The 16,827-nt window shown below is 41.4% G+C and overlaps 1 protein-coding gene across 4 annotated transcripts in view; it reads right to left on the minus strand.

Moving 5' to 3' along the window:
- LRRK2 (leucine rich repeat kinase 2) overlaps positions 1–16,827 on the minus strand; it is a 546,702-nt gene that overhangs the window by 398,916 nt on the left and 130,959 nt on the right. For all 4 annotated transcript variants that reach the window (XM_073619682.1, XM_073619683.1, XM_073619681.1 and 1 more), the window contains exon 9: positions 16,038–16,169. In XM_073619682.1, coding sequence (XP_073475783.1) covers positions 16,038–16,169 — 132 coding nt within the window. The remainder of the gene's footprint in view (positions 1–16,037; positions 16,170–16,827) is intronic.

Raw genomic sequence — 16,827 nt, forward strand, 5'->3', positions numbered from 1 at the left:
TATACAACGCTTCAGAACGGACTGGATCCTTCCTTAAATTCCAGGAAGAGATTGTCAGAGCCCTTCTGTTTCCAGACGGTGCTCTTGCCCAGCTTCCCAATTCAAATGCAGTGAGCCGGCTGCATGAGAGGCATTTTCCTTTTGTCCTCCCTGGTCCCCCTACCCAAAGAAACCCCCAAAAAAGATGTCGTGTCTGCAGCAAACGCATATTTAGGCTCAACACCCGCTTTTATTGTCCCTCCTGTCCTGACCAACCTGGTCTCTGCATTGGTGAATGTTTCAAACGCTACCACACACTAGTGGAGTTTTAGCATAGGGTACAGCACCACACAGTCCTAGCCACACTAACACAGGGTCTCGGGGTCTCAAAAGATGTGATGGCCATCACATTTTGAGAGACCCTAATCTGCAATGTTCAGTTTACAGTTTTTTTACAGTTTTTATAAAAGTGAAAAAAAAAAAAAAAACCAACACACAAAAACACAAAAAAAAATATAAAATAAAAAAATCCAAAAATAGTGGTGGTTGTATTTTTCTTCTCTCTCTCTCTATTGTTCTCTCTCTTATGTTCGCTCTCTACTGTCCGCTCTACTGTTCGCTCACTATTGTTCTATAGCCATCGTTCTCTCGGTTTTATTTTTACTATATTTTTTTGTATTTGCTTTGCGGGTATGGTATGTTATACTGTAATGTTTGTTTTATTGTTAACCATCATTTGCTTAGCAGGTACGCCATTCAGCTGCAGTACGGGTTTATTGACAGCAACAGCGTTTGCTCCCGCTATACATAAAGCCGTGACTCCAGCGCTGTTGGAGGTGATTTCACCACCACATTTAAAAGAAAGACCATATATGCCGAAGCATGGGGGCAGGGGTGGAGGAGCAATTTGCTCCTAACATTAGGGGCGGATTGACCCCATGCTTCAGCATACACTTTTTTAGGCACAGATTGCAATGTTTTATTTTTACTATGTTTTATTGTATTTGCTTTGCAGGTATGGCAAGTCTAATGCCCCGTACACAAGATCGGATTTTCCGATGGAAAATGTGTGATAGGACCTTGTTGTCAGAAATTCTGACCGTGTGTAGGCTCCATCACACATTTTCCATAGGAATTTCCGACACACAAAGTTTGAGAGCAGGCTATAAAATTTTCCGACAACAAAATCCGATTGGTTAAATTCCGATCGTGTGTATACAAATCCGATGCACAAAGTGCCACGCATGCTCAGAATAAATTAAGAGACGAAAGCTATTGGCTACTACCCCGTTTATAGTCCCGGCGTACGTGTTTTACGTCACCGCGTTCAGAACGATCGGATTTTCCGTCAACTTTGTGTGACCGTATGTATGCAAGACAAGTTTGAGCCAACATCCGTCGGAAAAAATCCATGGATTTTGTTGTCGGAATGGTCGATTAATGTCCGACCGTGTGTACAGGGCATTACTGCTGTACTGTAATGTTACTTTGCTTTATTGTTAACCATAATTTGCTTAGCAGGTACGCCATTCAGCTGCAGCACTTTTTTTTTAATCTCGACAGCAACAGCGTTTGCTTCCACAATACGTAAAGCCGTGACTCCAGCACTGTCTGAGGTGATTTCACCACCACAGTTAAAAAAAAAAAAAAATAGTTCATGTATGCCCATCATTAGAAGTGGATGGATTAAGGGCGATATTCTAATGGTGGGCATACCCACCGATCAATCTTTTTTCGTTCAGCCCACAGGCTGCATGAAAAGAAAGAACATTACAGTGTATGCTCAACAAAGACCAGCAACGTACTGGTATGTTGCTGGACTTTTAGTGGTTATACCAGAATGATGCCTGCAGGTTTAGGTATCATCTTGGTATCATTCTTTTCAGCCAGCAGTCACCTTTCATATAAAAGCAATCCTAGTGGCTAATTAGCCTCTAGACTGCTTTTATAAGCAGTGGGAGGGAACGTCCCCCCCTTCCCACCGTCTTCCATGGATTTCCCAGGCTCTCCTGTCCCAACAGGGAACCCGCGTATGCAGCCAGTGGTTCAGCCAGCTGACCATAGAACTGATCAGAGACCAGAACGACTCCAATCATCTCTATGGCCTAAGAAACCGGAAGCTACAAGCATTTCATGATTTAGGTTTCGCCGGATATAAATAGCGCCATTGGGCAATTGGCAAAGCATTTTATCACACCGATCTTGGTGTGGTCAGATGCTTTGAGGGCAGAGGAGAGATCTAAGGTCTAATAGACCCCAATTTTTTCAAAAAGAAAGAAAAAAAAAAGAAAAAAAAAAAGGAGTACCTGTCACTACCTATTGCTATCATATGGGATATTTACATTCCCTGAGATAACAATAAAAATGACAAAAAAAAAAAAAAAAAAAACATTAAAGGAACAGTTTAAAAATATAATAAAAAAGCAAAATAAATAATAAAAATTAAAAAAAAGCACCCCTGTCCCCCATGCTCACGCGAAAGGCGAACGCAAGCGTCGGTCTGGTGTCATATGTAAACAGCAATTGCACCATCCATGTGAGAGGTATCACCGCGAAGGTCAGATCGAGGGCAGTAATTTTAGCAGTAGACCTCCTCTGTAGATCTAAAATGGTAACCTGTAAAGGCTTTTAAATGCTTTCAAAAACGTATGTAGTTTGCCGCCGCTGCACGTTTGTGCGCAATTTTAAAACATGTCATGTTTGGTATCCATGTACTCTGCATAAGATCATCTTTTTTATTTCATCAAACATTTGGGCAATATAGTGTGTTTTAGTGCATTAAAATTTTTAAAAAGTGTGTTTTTTTTCCTAAAAAAATTCTGTTTGAAAGATCGCTGCACAAATACTGTGTGAAAAAAAAAATTGCAACACCCACCATTTTAATCTGTAGGGCCTTTGCTTTAAAAAAAATATATAATAATATTTGGGAGTTCAAAGTAATTTTCTTGCAAAAAAAAATATTTTTTCATGTAAACAAAAAGTGTCAGAAAGGGCTTTGTCTTCAAGTGGTTAGAAAGTGGGTGATGTGTGACATAAGCTTCTAAATGTTGTGCATAAAATACCAGGACAGTTCAAACCCCCCCAAATGACCCCTTTTTGCACAAAGTTGTCACTAAATGATATATTGTTCAAACATGGCATGGTTATATGTGGAATTACACCCCAAATGCATTCTGCAGCTTCTCCTGAGTATGGGGATACCTCATATGTGAGACTTTTTGGGAGCCTAACCGCATGCAGGACCCCGAAAACCAATCACCGCCTTCAGGATTTCGAAGGGTGTCAATTTTTTATTTAACTCCTCACTACCTATCACAGTTTTGAAGGCCATAAAATGCCAAGATAGCACAAACAACCTCCCCAAATGACCCCATTTTGGAAAGTAGACACCCCAAGCTATTTGATGGGAGGCATGTTGAGTCCATGGAATATTTTATATTTTGCCACAAGGTGCGGGAAAATTAACTTTTTTTTTTTGCACAAAGTTGTCACTAAATGATCTATTGCTCAAACATGCCATGGGCATATGGATACCAGGTGTGAAACTTTTGGAGCCTAGTCGTGTACAGGACCCCAAAAACCAATCACCGCCTTTAGGCTTTCTAAGGGTGTAAAATGGTGATTTCACTTCCTCACTACCTATTAGTTTTGGAGGCCCTGAAATGTCAAGATGGCATGTTGTGTCCATGGAATATTTTATATTTTGCCACAAGTTTCGGGAAAATTACAATTTATTTTTTTTACACAAAGTTGTCACTAAATGATATATTGTTCAAACATGGCATGGTTATATGTGGAATTACACCCCAAAATACATTCTGCTGCTTTTCCTGTGTACAGGGATACCTCATTTGTGAATGTGTGAGACTTTTTGGGAGCCTAGCCACGTACAGAACCCCAAAAAGCAAGCACCACCTTCAGGCTTTCTAAAGGCGTAAAATTGTGATTTTACTCCTCATATCACAGCTACGGAGGGGCCCTGAAATGTCCAGATAGCACAAACCCCCCCAAATGACCCCATTTTGGAAAGTAGACACCCCAAGGTATTTACTGAGAGGCATGTTGAGTCCATGGAATATTTTATATTTTGCCACAAGTTGCGGGAAAATGACAAACTTTTCTTTTTTTCTTTTGCACAAAGTTTCGGGAAAATTAAAATTTTATTTATTTATTTTTTTTTACACGACGTTGTCACTAAATGATATATTGTTCAAACATGGCATGGTTATATGTGGAATTACACCCAAAAATACATTCTGCTGCTTCTCCTGAGTACAGGGAAACCACATGTGTGGAACTTTTTGGCTAACCACGTACAGGACCCCATTTGGGGGGGGGTTTGTGCTATCTTGGCATTTTATGGCCTTTTATGGCCTTCAAAACTGTAGTGAGGAGTGAAATAAATAATTTACATCCTTAGAAAGCCTGAAGGCGGTGATTGGTTTTCAGGGTCTTGTACGCGGCTAGGCTCCCAAAAAGTCTCACACATGAGGTATACTCAGGAGAAGCAGCAGAATGCATTTTGGGGTGTAATTCCACATACAGTGGGGACGGAAAGTATTCAGACCCCCTTTAATTTTTCACTCTTTGTTATATTGCAGCCATTTGCTGAAATCATTTAAGTTCATTTTTTTTCCTCATTAATGTACACACAGCACCCCATATTGACAGAAAAACACAGAATTGTTGACATTTTTGCAGATTTATTAAAAAAGAAAAACTGAAATATCACATGGTCCTAAGTATTCAGACCCTTTGCTCAGTATTTAGTAGAAGCACCCTTTTGATCTAATACAGCCATGAGTCTTTTTGGGAAAGATGCAACAAGTTTTTCACACCCGGATTTGGGGATCCTCTGCCATTCCTCCATGCAGATCCTCTCCAGTTCTGTCAGGTTGGATGGTAAACTTTGGTGGACAGCCATTTTTAGGTCTCTCCAGAGATGCTCAATTGGGTTTAAGTCAGGGCTCTGGCTGGGCAATTCAAGAACAGTCACAGAGTTGTTGTGAAGCCACTCCTTCGTTATTTTAGCTGTGTGCTTAGGGTCATTGTCTTGTTGGAAGGTAAACCTTTGGCCCAGTCTGAGGTCCTGAGCACTCTGGAGAAGGTTTTGTCCAGGATATCCCTGTACTTGGCCACATTCATCTTTCCTTCGTCTGCAACCAGTCGTCCTGTCCCTGCAGCTGAAAAGCACCCCCACAGCATGATGCTGCCACCACCATGCTTCACTGTTGGGACTGTATTGGACAGGTGATGAGCAGTGCCTGGTTTTCTCCACACATACCGCTTAGAATTAAGGCCAAAAAGTTCTATCTTGGTCTCAGACCAGAGAATCTTTTTCCCACCATCTTGGAGTCCTTCAGGTGTTTTTTTAGCAAACTCCATGCAGGCTTTCATGTGTCTTGCACTGAGGAGAGGCTTCCGTCGGGCCACTCTGCCATAAAGCCCCGACTGGTGGAGGGCTGCAGTAATGGTTGACTTTCTACAACTTTCTCCCATCTCCCGACTGCATCTCTGGAGCTCAGCCACAGTGATCTTTGGGTTCTTCTTTACCTCTCTCACCAAGGCTCTTCTCCCCCGATAGCTCAGTTTGGCCGGACGGCCAGCTCTAGCAAGGGTTCTGGTGGTCCCAAACATCTTCCATTTAAGGATTATGGAGGCCACTGTGCTCTTAGGAAAAGTGCAGCAGAAATTTTTTGTAACCTTGGCCAGATCTGTGCCTTGCCACAATTCTGTCTCTGAGCTCTTCAGGCAGTTCCTTCGACCTCGTGATTCTCATTTGCTCTGACATGCACTGTGAGCTGTAAGGTCTTATATAGACAGGTGTGTGGCTTTCCTAATCAAGTCCAATCAGTATAATCATAAACAGCTAGACTCAAATGAAGGTGTAGAACCATTTCAAGGATGACCAAAAGAAATGGACAGCACCTGAGTTAAATATATGAGTGTCACAGCAAAGGGTCTGAATACTTAGGACCATGTGATATTTCAGTTTTTCTTTTTTAATAAATCTGCAAAAATGTCAATAATTCTGTGTTTTTCTGTCAATATGGGGTGCTGTGTGTACATTAATGAGGAAAAAAAATGAACTTAAATTATTTTAGCAAATGGCTGCAATATAACAAAGAGTGAAAAATTTAAGGGGGTCTGAATACTTTCCGTCCCCACTATATATCCATGCCATGTGTGAGCAATATATCATTTAGTTACAACTTTGTGTAATTTTTTTGTTGTCATTTTTCAATCACTTGTGACAAAAAATAAAATATTCAATGGGCTCAACATGCCTCAGCAATTTTCTTGGGGTGTCTACTTTTCAAAATGGGGTCATTTGGGGGGGGGGGTTGTACTGCCCTGCCATTTTAGCACCTCAAGAAATGAGATAAGCAGTCAAACTAAAAGCTGCGTAAATTCCAGAAAATGTACCCTAGTTTGTAGCCGTTATAACTTTTGCGCAAACCAATAAATATACGTTTATTGACTTTTTTTTACCAAAGACATGTGGCTGAATACATTTTGACCTAAATGTATGACTAAAATTGAATTTATTATTTTTTTTCATAACAAAAAGTAGAAAATATTTTTTTTCAAAATTTTCGGTCTTTTTCCGTTTATATTGCAAAAAATAAAAATTGCAGAGGCAATCGAATACCATCAAAAGAAAGCTCTATTTGTGGGGGGAAAAAAAGGACGCAAATTTTGTTTGGGTACAACATTGCATGACTGCGCAATTACCAGTTAAAGCAGCGCAGTGCCAAATTGTAAAAAGTGCTCTTGTCATTGAGCTGCCAAATCCTCCGGGGCTGAAGTGGTTAAGGGATTTGGAGAGGAAAAGGTCATTGACAGAAGCTAGTTTGTTAAAGACCAAGCAGGCATTCCAGAGGGCACATGAAAGAGGGGGTCTGACTTGTGGAATCAGGGGAATTGGGATGAGAAGGTGGGAGTTATGACTACTGTTGGAGGAGGTAGACAGCCAATTTTGAGGGTTGGAATTGAGTGTGGGATGGCCGGGGTTTGGTGCGATGTCCCCAGACATTAGGAGTAGTAAGAGAGTTAGGAATATAATTCCAAGTTGACCTTGCTGGAACAGGCTGAGTCAGCAGAAGCTTCTAAATTTGTGTCCTCCCCTACTAGGCACAATTACGCTACAATTGGCACAGGCTCATAGAGACCTAGAACTTAACCGCACCTCCCTCACACACGCAGATGCTGCCCTACAGGCTGGTAGGCTGTTTGAGTCAAGGGACAAGAACAGGAAATTGCTGGCTAACCTGGTTGCGGACTCCTGGCATCTGACGATGGTCTCCAAACTGCTTTTGGATGCTGGCGACTATTACCAACCCCTCTAGCATATTAAATGAGTTTCAAAGCTTTTTTCAGTCCCTATTCCACCAAGGTCCCTCTCTGGATCTTTCATCCTTGCTTGACAATCTGCGATCTCTTTCCTTATTTTCCTGGTCGGTAGAGGAGGCTGCTTCTCTAGAGGAAGACATTTCTGTCTCCGAAATAGAAAAAGCAATTAACTAATTTCCCCCTAGTAAAATGCCTGGGCCTGATGGGTTGCCGGGAGATTGATATAAATTACAAATTGAACAACTAGCTCCTAGGCTAAGCAAGGTTTTTTCAGAGAGCCATGAGTCCCAGTCACTGCCCCCATCTATTAAATCAGGCACATATTTTACTAATATAAATAGATAGATCCGCGCTTAGGACAGTATAAGAGCTGCTGCCTGTCTCTAATTAGTACCCCTAGGGGTCTAATTACATAGTAGATAAGTAAGATGAGAATGAAAACGGCGCTGCCCTCTATATTATTAAGTAACGGGTAAAAGTGTCACAAGATCCAAACTGAATCCAGATGACTCCGATGCATAAAAGCTCCACCAATATCAAAACATAATACGGTCTAAACCAGAGTGGATCATATATTTGGAGATAACCAAAATTTCAAAAACACCAGTACTTTAGAAACTACTGAATAAAATGCGTCCCCCCAGCGGGATAAAAGTGTCATCCAGAGTGGAATATATAATAAATGAGTGAAAAAATTATTATGGTGAACAGTGCGAAAGAAGGACAGTGCAAAAAAGAAAAAAATTAAGAATTTAACCCCAGGGTTCAAAAATATTGGGACAAAATGGCGCCAAAGAAAAAATGATTAGATAGTGAAAGAGTATGTTTGCAAATTATTATCAGTGTGATGTCCGTGTTGCCCCTTCCATATATATATATGCAAAGAATTGGGTAGGGTTGTGTTTGACCCCAATGTTCAAAAATATTGGGACAGTATGGCGCTTGTGAAACGTAAGGTGTCCTTCTGTGTGAAACGTGAGATGTCCTTCTGAGTGACAAACTAAATTATAATTCAATTAAACCACTCCCTGTGCATAAATTACAGTAAATAAAAATATATATATGATTGATTCCAATTTCTTTTGTTTGTAACAGGTGATATAGTTAATTTCTAAAAAGTTTTTATATATAATCCATGCAGAAAAGAGTGTTGTTAACCAGGTGGGGAGAACAGAGTTCAACTGTAAATGCTGTTTATTTCACCCTAGAGGGTACACCGCAGACTTCTGTGCGATTTTTCATAAGGTGACTTGAAGTGCTCGCCCCCCAGTGCTACCCCACTCACCAGAAATAATCACCCCTACAGGGGTACCAAGCGACAAAGTGGGTGCCTTAGGGCGGATGATGTTCACTCCAAAAATGCTTCCATTCCTCTGCTCTGTGCGATCCTTACGGCTGTTCCCGGGAAAATATGTGCTCTGATATGACCATGCTACTCCAGCAGTGTACCACCTTAATCTGTTAAACTCTCCAGATATCCAGAGAAAAGAGAAACACAAGGGGCTGCCTTCGTGAAGTATGTCAAGTTGTTTATTCCATATAAGCAAAGAAAGTCCAAAAGATACAAGCCACAATGTAAGTAATAATGAAACAGACAACGCTGTGTGCAAGGAAGGGACCAGCAGCGATCTGCGAGCGTGCGTCCCAGCTTGCGTTCCAGCGTCCACTTCCGGGTATGACGTGTGAGCGTGACTCCGCCTTACGCGTTTCGTCATAGGATGTTTTCAAAGACGGTCCTTTGACGAAACGCGTAAGGCGGAGTCACGCTCACACGTCATACCCGGAAGTGGACGCTGGAACGCAAGCTGGGACGCACGCTCGCAGATCGCTGCTGGTCCCTTCCTTGCACACAGCGTTGTCTGTTTCATTATTACTTACATTGTGGCTTGTATCTTTTGGACTTTCTTGCTTATATGGAATAAACAACTTGACATACTTCACGAAGGCAGCCCCTTGTGTTTCTCTTTTCTCTGGATATCTGGAGAGTTTAACAGATTAAGGTGGTACACTGCTGGAGTAGCATGGTCATATCAGAGCACATATTTTCCCTGGAACAGCCGTAAGGATCGCACAGAGCAGAGGAATGGAAGCATTTTTGGAGTGAACATCATCCGCCCTAAGGCACCCACTTTGTCGCTTGGTACCCCTGTAGGGGTGATTATTTCTGGTGAGTGGGGTAGCACTGGGGGGCGAGCACTTCAAGTCACCTTATGAAAAATCGCACAGAAGTCGCTGCGGTGTACCCTCTAGGGTGAAATAAACAGCATTTACAGTTGAACTCTGTTCTCCCCACCTGGTTAACAACACTCTTTTCTGCATGGATTATATATAAATACTTTTTAGAAATTAACTATATCACCTGTTACAAACAAAAGAAATTGGAATCAATCGTATATATATTTTTATTTACTGTAATTTATGCACAGGGAGTGGTTTAATTGAATTATAATTTAGTTTGTCACTCAGAAGGACATCTCACGTTTCACACAGAAGGACACCTTACGTTTCACAAGCGCCATACTGTCCCAATATTTTTGAACATTGGGGTCAAACACAACCCTACTCAATTCTTTATATATATATATATATATATATATATATATATATATATATATATATATATATATATATATATATATATGGAAGGGGCAACACGGACATCACACTGATAATAATTTGCACACATACTCTTTCACTATCTAATCATTTTTTCTTTGGCGCCATTTTGTCCCAATATTTTTGAACCCTGGGGTTAAATTCTTAATTTTTTTTCTTTTTTGCACTGTCCTTCTTTCGCACTGTTCACCATAATAATTTTTTCACTCATTTATTATATATTCCACTCTGGATGACACTTTTATCCCGCTGGGGGGACGCATTTTATTCAGTAGTTTCTAAAGTACTGGTGTTTTTGAAATTTTGGTTATCTCCAAATATATGATCCACTCTGGTTTAGACCGTATTATGTTTTGATATTGGTGGAGCTTTTATGCATCGGAGTCATCTGGATTCAGTTTGGATCTTGTGACACTTTTACCCGTTACTTAATAATAATATAGAGGGCAGCGCCGTTTTCATTCTCATCTTACTTATCTACACATTTTACTAATGCCCAAGCCAGGGAAAGATCCCAACATTGTGCATCCTATAGGCAGATTTCCCTCTTGAATTACGATCTCAAAGTCCTGACCAAAGTGCTAGCAATGAGATTGGTCAAAGGATGGTAAGAATTTTGCCAGACTGGCTTTATCCCCAGGAAATCGACAGACATTAACCTACGCAGAGTTCTGACACACTTGCAGCTTCCCTCTGACTAAATACTGTAGATTCTAGAGTCCTGGTTATGCTTGACATAGAGAAAGCGTTTGATTCAGTAGACTGGCTCTACATGTCGGCTGTGCTGGAGGTGATGGGATTTGGTCCACGTTTCCGTACCTGGATTAAGCTACTTTACAAAGCCCCCCTAGCTCAAGATAAATTGAGAGGTGAACTATCGGAGGCGTTTCCCATTGAAAGGGGGACCACACAGGAGTGCTCGTTGCCCCCGGCGCTGTTTGCACCAATGATAGAGCCAATAGCTCAAGCCATTCATAATTCCCCTATCATTAAAGGCATTCAGGTAGGCACCATCAGTGAAAAAGTGGCACTCTACGCTGGCGACATGGTCCTTTTTCTGAATGACCCCGGGCCTTCCCTTAAAGAGGCGCTGGCTTTGCTCTCCTTGCATTCTTCCTTGACAGGTTTGAAGGTTATAATTGGGACAAATCCCTCAGCCTTCCCATAGATTGAGAGGCGGAGGCCAGGGCTGCTCCAGATTTTCCTCTAAGGTGGACCTCTTCTGCCAAATATTTGGGAATAGTGATATCCCCTAATGCATCACACTACACAACCCTGAATTTACTGCTGCTATTGAATTTAATGAAGCAACGTTTATCGGCATGGTCACACCTCCCCCTCTCCCTTGTGGGCAAGATTAATCTTATTAAAGTGAAGTTGCTCCCCTCTATATTGTATATCCTTTGTCATGTACTGGTGTGGATCCCAATTAGGCAATTTGAATCTGCAATGACCTAATTTATGTGGAGAGCTCAAAGGCCTAGGTTACAGATGACAATACTGCAAAGACCATGGACTGAGGTTGGATTGGCATGCCCAAATTTATTTGCGTATTACCTTGTCGTCCTGCTTACTCAGGCCCATAACTGATGAGACCAACGCTGCTGTAGTGCTTGAGGCAGCGCAGCTTGGCTCTATTGAAACCCTACGTAATATACTATATAGAGGCCGGTCAGCCTTATTCCCGATCACTCAGTCTATGAGAACTGTCATTAAGGCTTGGCAACTACAGCCTCTGGTATCCTCAAATACTTTTTTACCACATATACCATTATGGCATAATTCCTCCCTAAAGCATTTTTCCTTGTTTCCTGACCCTATTGTGTGGACCTCTAAGGGGATAAAATATCTTAGCCAAATTTGTGAAGGGAGTATGCTCCAGACATTCAACTCCCTAAAAGAGAAATACGCCCTCCCTAACTCATATTTATATAGTTACATAGTAGGTGAGGTTGAAAAAAGTCCATCAAGTCCAACCTATGAGTGTGATTATATGTCAGTATTACATTGTATATCCCTGTATGTTGCGGACATTCAGGTGCTTATCTAATAGTTTTTTTTAAACTATCGATGCCCCCCGCTGAGACCGCTGAATTCCACATCCTTGCTGCTTTTACAGTAAAGAACCCTCTACGTAGTTTAAGGTTAAACCTCTTTTCCTAATGAGTGGCCACGTGTCTTGTAAAACTCCCTTCCGCAAAAAAGTTGTATCCCTATTGTGGGGTCACCAGTACGGAATTTGTAAATTGAAATCATATCCCCTCTCAAGCATCTCTTCTCCAGAGAGAATAGGTTCAGTGCTCACAACTGTTTCCTCTTAACTAATATCCTCCAGACCCTTTATTGGCTTTGTTGCCCTTCTTTGTACTTGCTCCATTTCCAGTACATCCTTCCTGAGGACTGATGCCCAGAACTGGACAGCATACTCTAGGTGCGGCCGGACCAGAGTCTTGTAGAGCGGGAGAATTATCGGTTTATCTCTGGAGTTGATCACCTTTTTAATGCATGCCAATATTCTGTTTGTTTTGAATCCCTACTACATGAGGATAGTCTAGAAAAAACAAACACTCTCTTCCATATACAAGACCCTTAAACCCACCATTCACAACGGCCTTGACAAATTATTAGTGTGTTGGCGAGCGGAGGTGCCAGAGTTACATTCAGAGGACAGGGAGGATGTTTGGGTCTATCCCATGCAAAGCTTGGTCTCAGCCAGGGACAGGCTAATAAAATTTAGGATTCTTCACAGAGTTTATCTAACGCCTCAAAGGTTACATAAAAATTATATAAAATTATTCTGGTCAGCGGTTTCCCAATGTATCTGCAGAGTTATCACTATTGCTGTACCATTATATATTGATGTTTGTACTTTAGGTCTCGTTTATTACTGGCCACCTCTAGGGCCATGAGAACTCTGATAGGCCTCTTATTGTTTTATGCACGTAAGTCTAAACTTCTTAAATGGAAATCTGCTCAGGCATCTACCTTAAATGGTTGGAAGACTGTTGTCAACAAAATGGTCCCATTGTATAAATTTACATCTGAATCTAGTGGATGTGAAAAAAGGGAGGAATAGATATGGCACTGCTCTTATTAAGAGGTGATCTGCAACCTCTAGATACTTGACGGGTGTGTATACCACGGGTGCATTTAATGCAAAAAGTGACAAATGTGCAGAAAATAGAAAATTTAAAAGATCCTACTGTGTAAACTTCCTAATCGCTTATATATAATGCAATACTGTTAGAAGCTATGTGCATTCAAACAAAAATGAAAATGAAAAAACCAATAGAAAAGCGATAACTTTTCTTGTGTAAAATCCACAATACTGTTCAAAATCTGCAAATCAAAGTGACATTACTGTGCCAAAAATACAACATATATGACTGGTATATAGTATTGCTGCGAAACTGGGCTCAGAAACATACATATACCGTCCTTAAGAGTGCACCCTATAGCTTTGTATAGCCCGTGTTGTGGGCGTTTAAACCACGCCGACGTTGCGCTAATGCTCCGCTCCCCCCTCTTCTAACCACCCTTTCCACCTCCCCGTCTTTAAAAAAGACTTGCTTTTCCCGCGCGAGCCGAGGGCTCTGATCCTGTCGGATTGCACATGGAGGGGAGGCTGGGGCGGAGGAGAGAAGAGGGCTGGTGGATGAAGAGCCACCTTAATGGCGGCGGCGGTGGTGTGACCACCGACTGCCTTAAGGCCTCTTAGCCTGAAGGGAGCTGTGGGGGGGGAGAAAGAACCCCCCCCTTCCCACATCCTACCTGGAGCATGGGCTAAGAGGAAGCATGCAGCATAAACACAAAGACGAGACAGACAAGCATGGAATCAGGTACGTGCTCTTGACAGCCCCCGGTGGCGACTTTAGAAATAGCAACATTTTACTTAAAGGAGAAAAAAACCATAAGAAATTAGAAAAATTCCTGAGGAATCTCTCTTACCTTATCCAGCCACAGGGTTCTGTGGTAACAGACCCAATCTTCACCTCTTACGGTGGGCTCCATTTGAGAAACCTTCAGGGATTAGGGCCTCCTTTGAAAAGGGGGATGCTACCTCTGGGCCTGTAAAGCACCCTGCCAGGGATATGGCTGAAAAAAAACAAATACTGGATACCAGGGTCGGTCCAGCTCTCTAAAAAGAGAAGCATTACAGGCAAAACCTTGTTTCTTCGGACACGAGGCCCGGGAACCATTCAATTCGGCCTAGAAAAAGCACTTTGAATGGATCCGGTTGCATGGCCTGCCCCGGTAAGGAATATTCCAGCGGAGCTCAGCACAGCACATCTTCACTCGTGATCAACACCTAAGACACTGGCGAAAAAACTGATGTTCTCCTGGAAGGAGGAGGGGTTATATAGGGAGTCAATCTCCTTAATCAGGGTTTACCAGTGTCAACACTTGAAGGTGGCCTATAACCCATTAAGTAAATACTTAAGGCTCTGTGTCCTATGATGTACGATAAAGAAAGTCCAATAATAAAGTGACAATGTGCTCCTTTAAATTGTTCTGTGCTTCTTAGAAAACAGTGCCCCATAGGAAATGCACTCACCTTTATTATTCACCCCACAAGGTATTTCACTTTTACAGTATGAGCCATTGTGCAGCCTGTGGAGTAGGAAAACTTCCTGTCCTGTATATCTATCCCTCCCTTTTTTCACATTTTTTCTAGATTTACCTCAGGGTATATTTATTGATAGAGGCTGCAGCTCTTCACATATTTTACATTTAATTTTCATTTGTACCATAAGCGTGGGAGTCAAATCTATCACGAATCTAGGGGATGCCCAAAAAAATTCTCCAAGGTATGGATGGAATCCAGGGAAACTGTGGGGTCATCAGCAACGCCTCCATAGGATGATGTGTTTTGCTATTGTGTACCTTTTTAGTTTAGTCTTGTGCACAGGGATACTGTCCTATGATGTTTACTTTGTACACTCTTGGTGAGGAGCTACATACAGGAGAAAAAAAGCTGCAAAAAGGAACTTTCTGACTGTTACTGAGGAATTATGAAGTCAAAGCATTCCTGTGCCTGGAGCAGCACTACAGGCTGTCCCTACAATGTGGGGTCCTGGGCCCAGCACCCAAGCTTTTACAAGTTTGCACTGATCCAGATGCACTGCTCTAATGTTGTATTAGAAGACAGTTAAGAGTTGATCTAAGATTGATCTAAGAATAAACTAAATAAACTGGTTAAAAAGCAAAGAGTGATTTTTCCATCACCTTTAACGCTAGTAAAAAAGGAAGGAGTCACACAGTAGGATAGGGTTATAAGGGGGAGACGTGTCTTCAAAAGCTTTGCCAGTGTCTTCTCACTCAAAGGTTCCAGCCCACAGCCCAGGATCTATGCGGAATATCAGGTCTGTGTCATGTAATGTACAATTAAGATATAGTGTATAGTCATAATTCATCATATACTTTTCTTGAGTCAATAAATTATGGCTGGTTGCTATGGGGTACTGAACTTATAAATAAGAACCTTTAAAGTGGTTGTAAATCTCAGATATGAAAAATAAACACAGCACATCCCTCTATAGTGTGTATTTGTCTCAATCCAGAGCACTACTTGTCATTTCTGTCTGCTGTCTTGTTCCGCATGAGTCACTTCTGACAAGTTCTCCTGACACCAAGAGAAAAAAAGGTGAGAGGGGGTGGATCTCCAGCACACAATCTGTGACTGACAGCCTCAGCTCTGCTCCTGTGTGAAGGGGGATGTCCCTCCCGTCCAATCAGCTCTCAGCGCTCTCACTGAGCTCTGCAGTGTGTAATTTCAGCTCTCTGCCCCCTGTTTGTTGACAACTCAGACAGGCTTTATATATTTTGGAATTTGAATGAATGTAGAGAATAGGAGATTGTAGATAAACAGGTGCAGCCTATGTAGGAGGATTTGTTTCATCTCTTTGCATTAGCCAGTCACTTCACTAGGCATATGTAAGGGTTTACAACCACTTTAACCAAATATACCCCTTTAAAATTTTAGTATCAACATAAAGCAAAAACACCGCCCCAACAGTAATGTGCATGTACAGCACAACATTCCTATTACTAACACTTTAATATTTCTATTTACAAAACACAATGCTCACCAAATGTAAGTTTCTGAAATAAACAACAGCACACTTCTTGAACGTTTTCACTGTTTGGAAATGTCTTCATAGCTTCCATTATGATATTATAGCATCTTACATTACCAGACATAAGTACTTCCACATTGCTAGCTGTAATAGAAAGACATGAAAGCTAAAATTATATGTACATATTAGGATGTTCTATAAAAAAATAACTTAAAATATGATATAATAATCAATTAGTTACATTGTAACAAATTAGATTATATGAACATAGTTCTTACAGCTAACCTGGCCACCTGTAAACAGGTCACAAAGAACGTTAATAAAATATGCAAAGTAACAAAACACCAAACAGTCGAACATGGTGGTGGCAGTGAGATGGTCTGGGACAGCTTTGCAGCTTCAGGACCTGGACGAATTGCCATAATTGATGGAACCATGAATTCTGCACTCTACCAGAAAATCCTGAAGGAGAATGTTTGGCTATCAGTTCATAACCTCAAGTGCACTTAGGTTAAGCAGCAGGACAATGATGCAAAACACACCAACAAGTCACACAATGTGAAAAACACAATGTGAAAGACTCATTGCCAGCTATCGCTATCCCTTTTAGCAAGGTGAGGAGGACAGATTTTAGGACCACTCTCTCAAGACCTGGGCTTCAACAACCATGACGTTAAAGTCAAACTTTAAAAAGCAGGATGAAAAAGAGTGCCCTGAGATAGCAGTTCTGGCCTGGTGGGAAAACGTTAGGAGTTGTCTTATTCTAGTCTAATTATGTCTGTATACCAAGTTCTTCTGGGCC

Source organism: Aquarana catesbeiana, linkage group LG03 (genome assembly GCF_042186555.1).
Source record: "Aquarana catesbeiana isolate 2022-GZ linkage group LG03, ASM4218655v1, whole genome shotgun sequence".
Taxonomy (NCBI): Eukaryota; Metazoa; Chordata; class Amphibia; order Anura; family Ranidae; genus Aquarana; species Aquarana catesbeiana.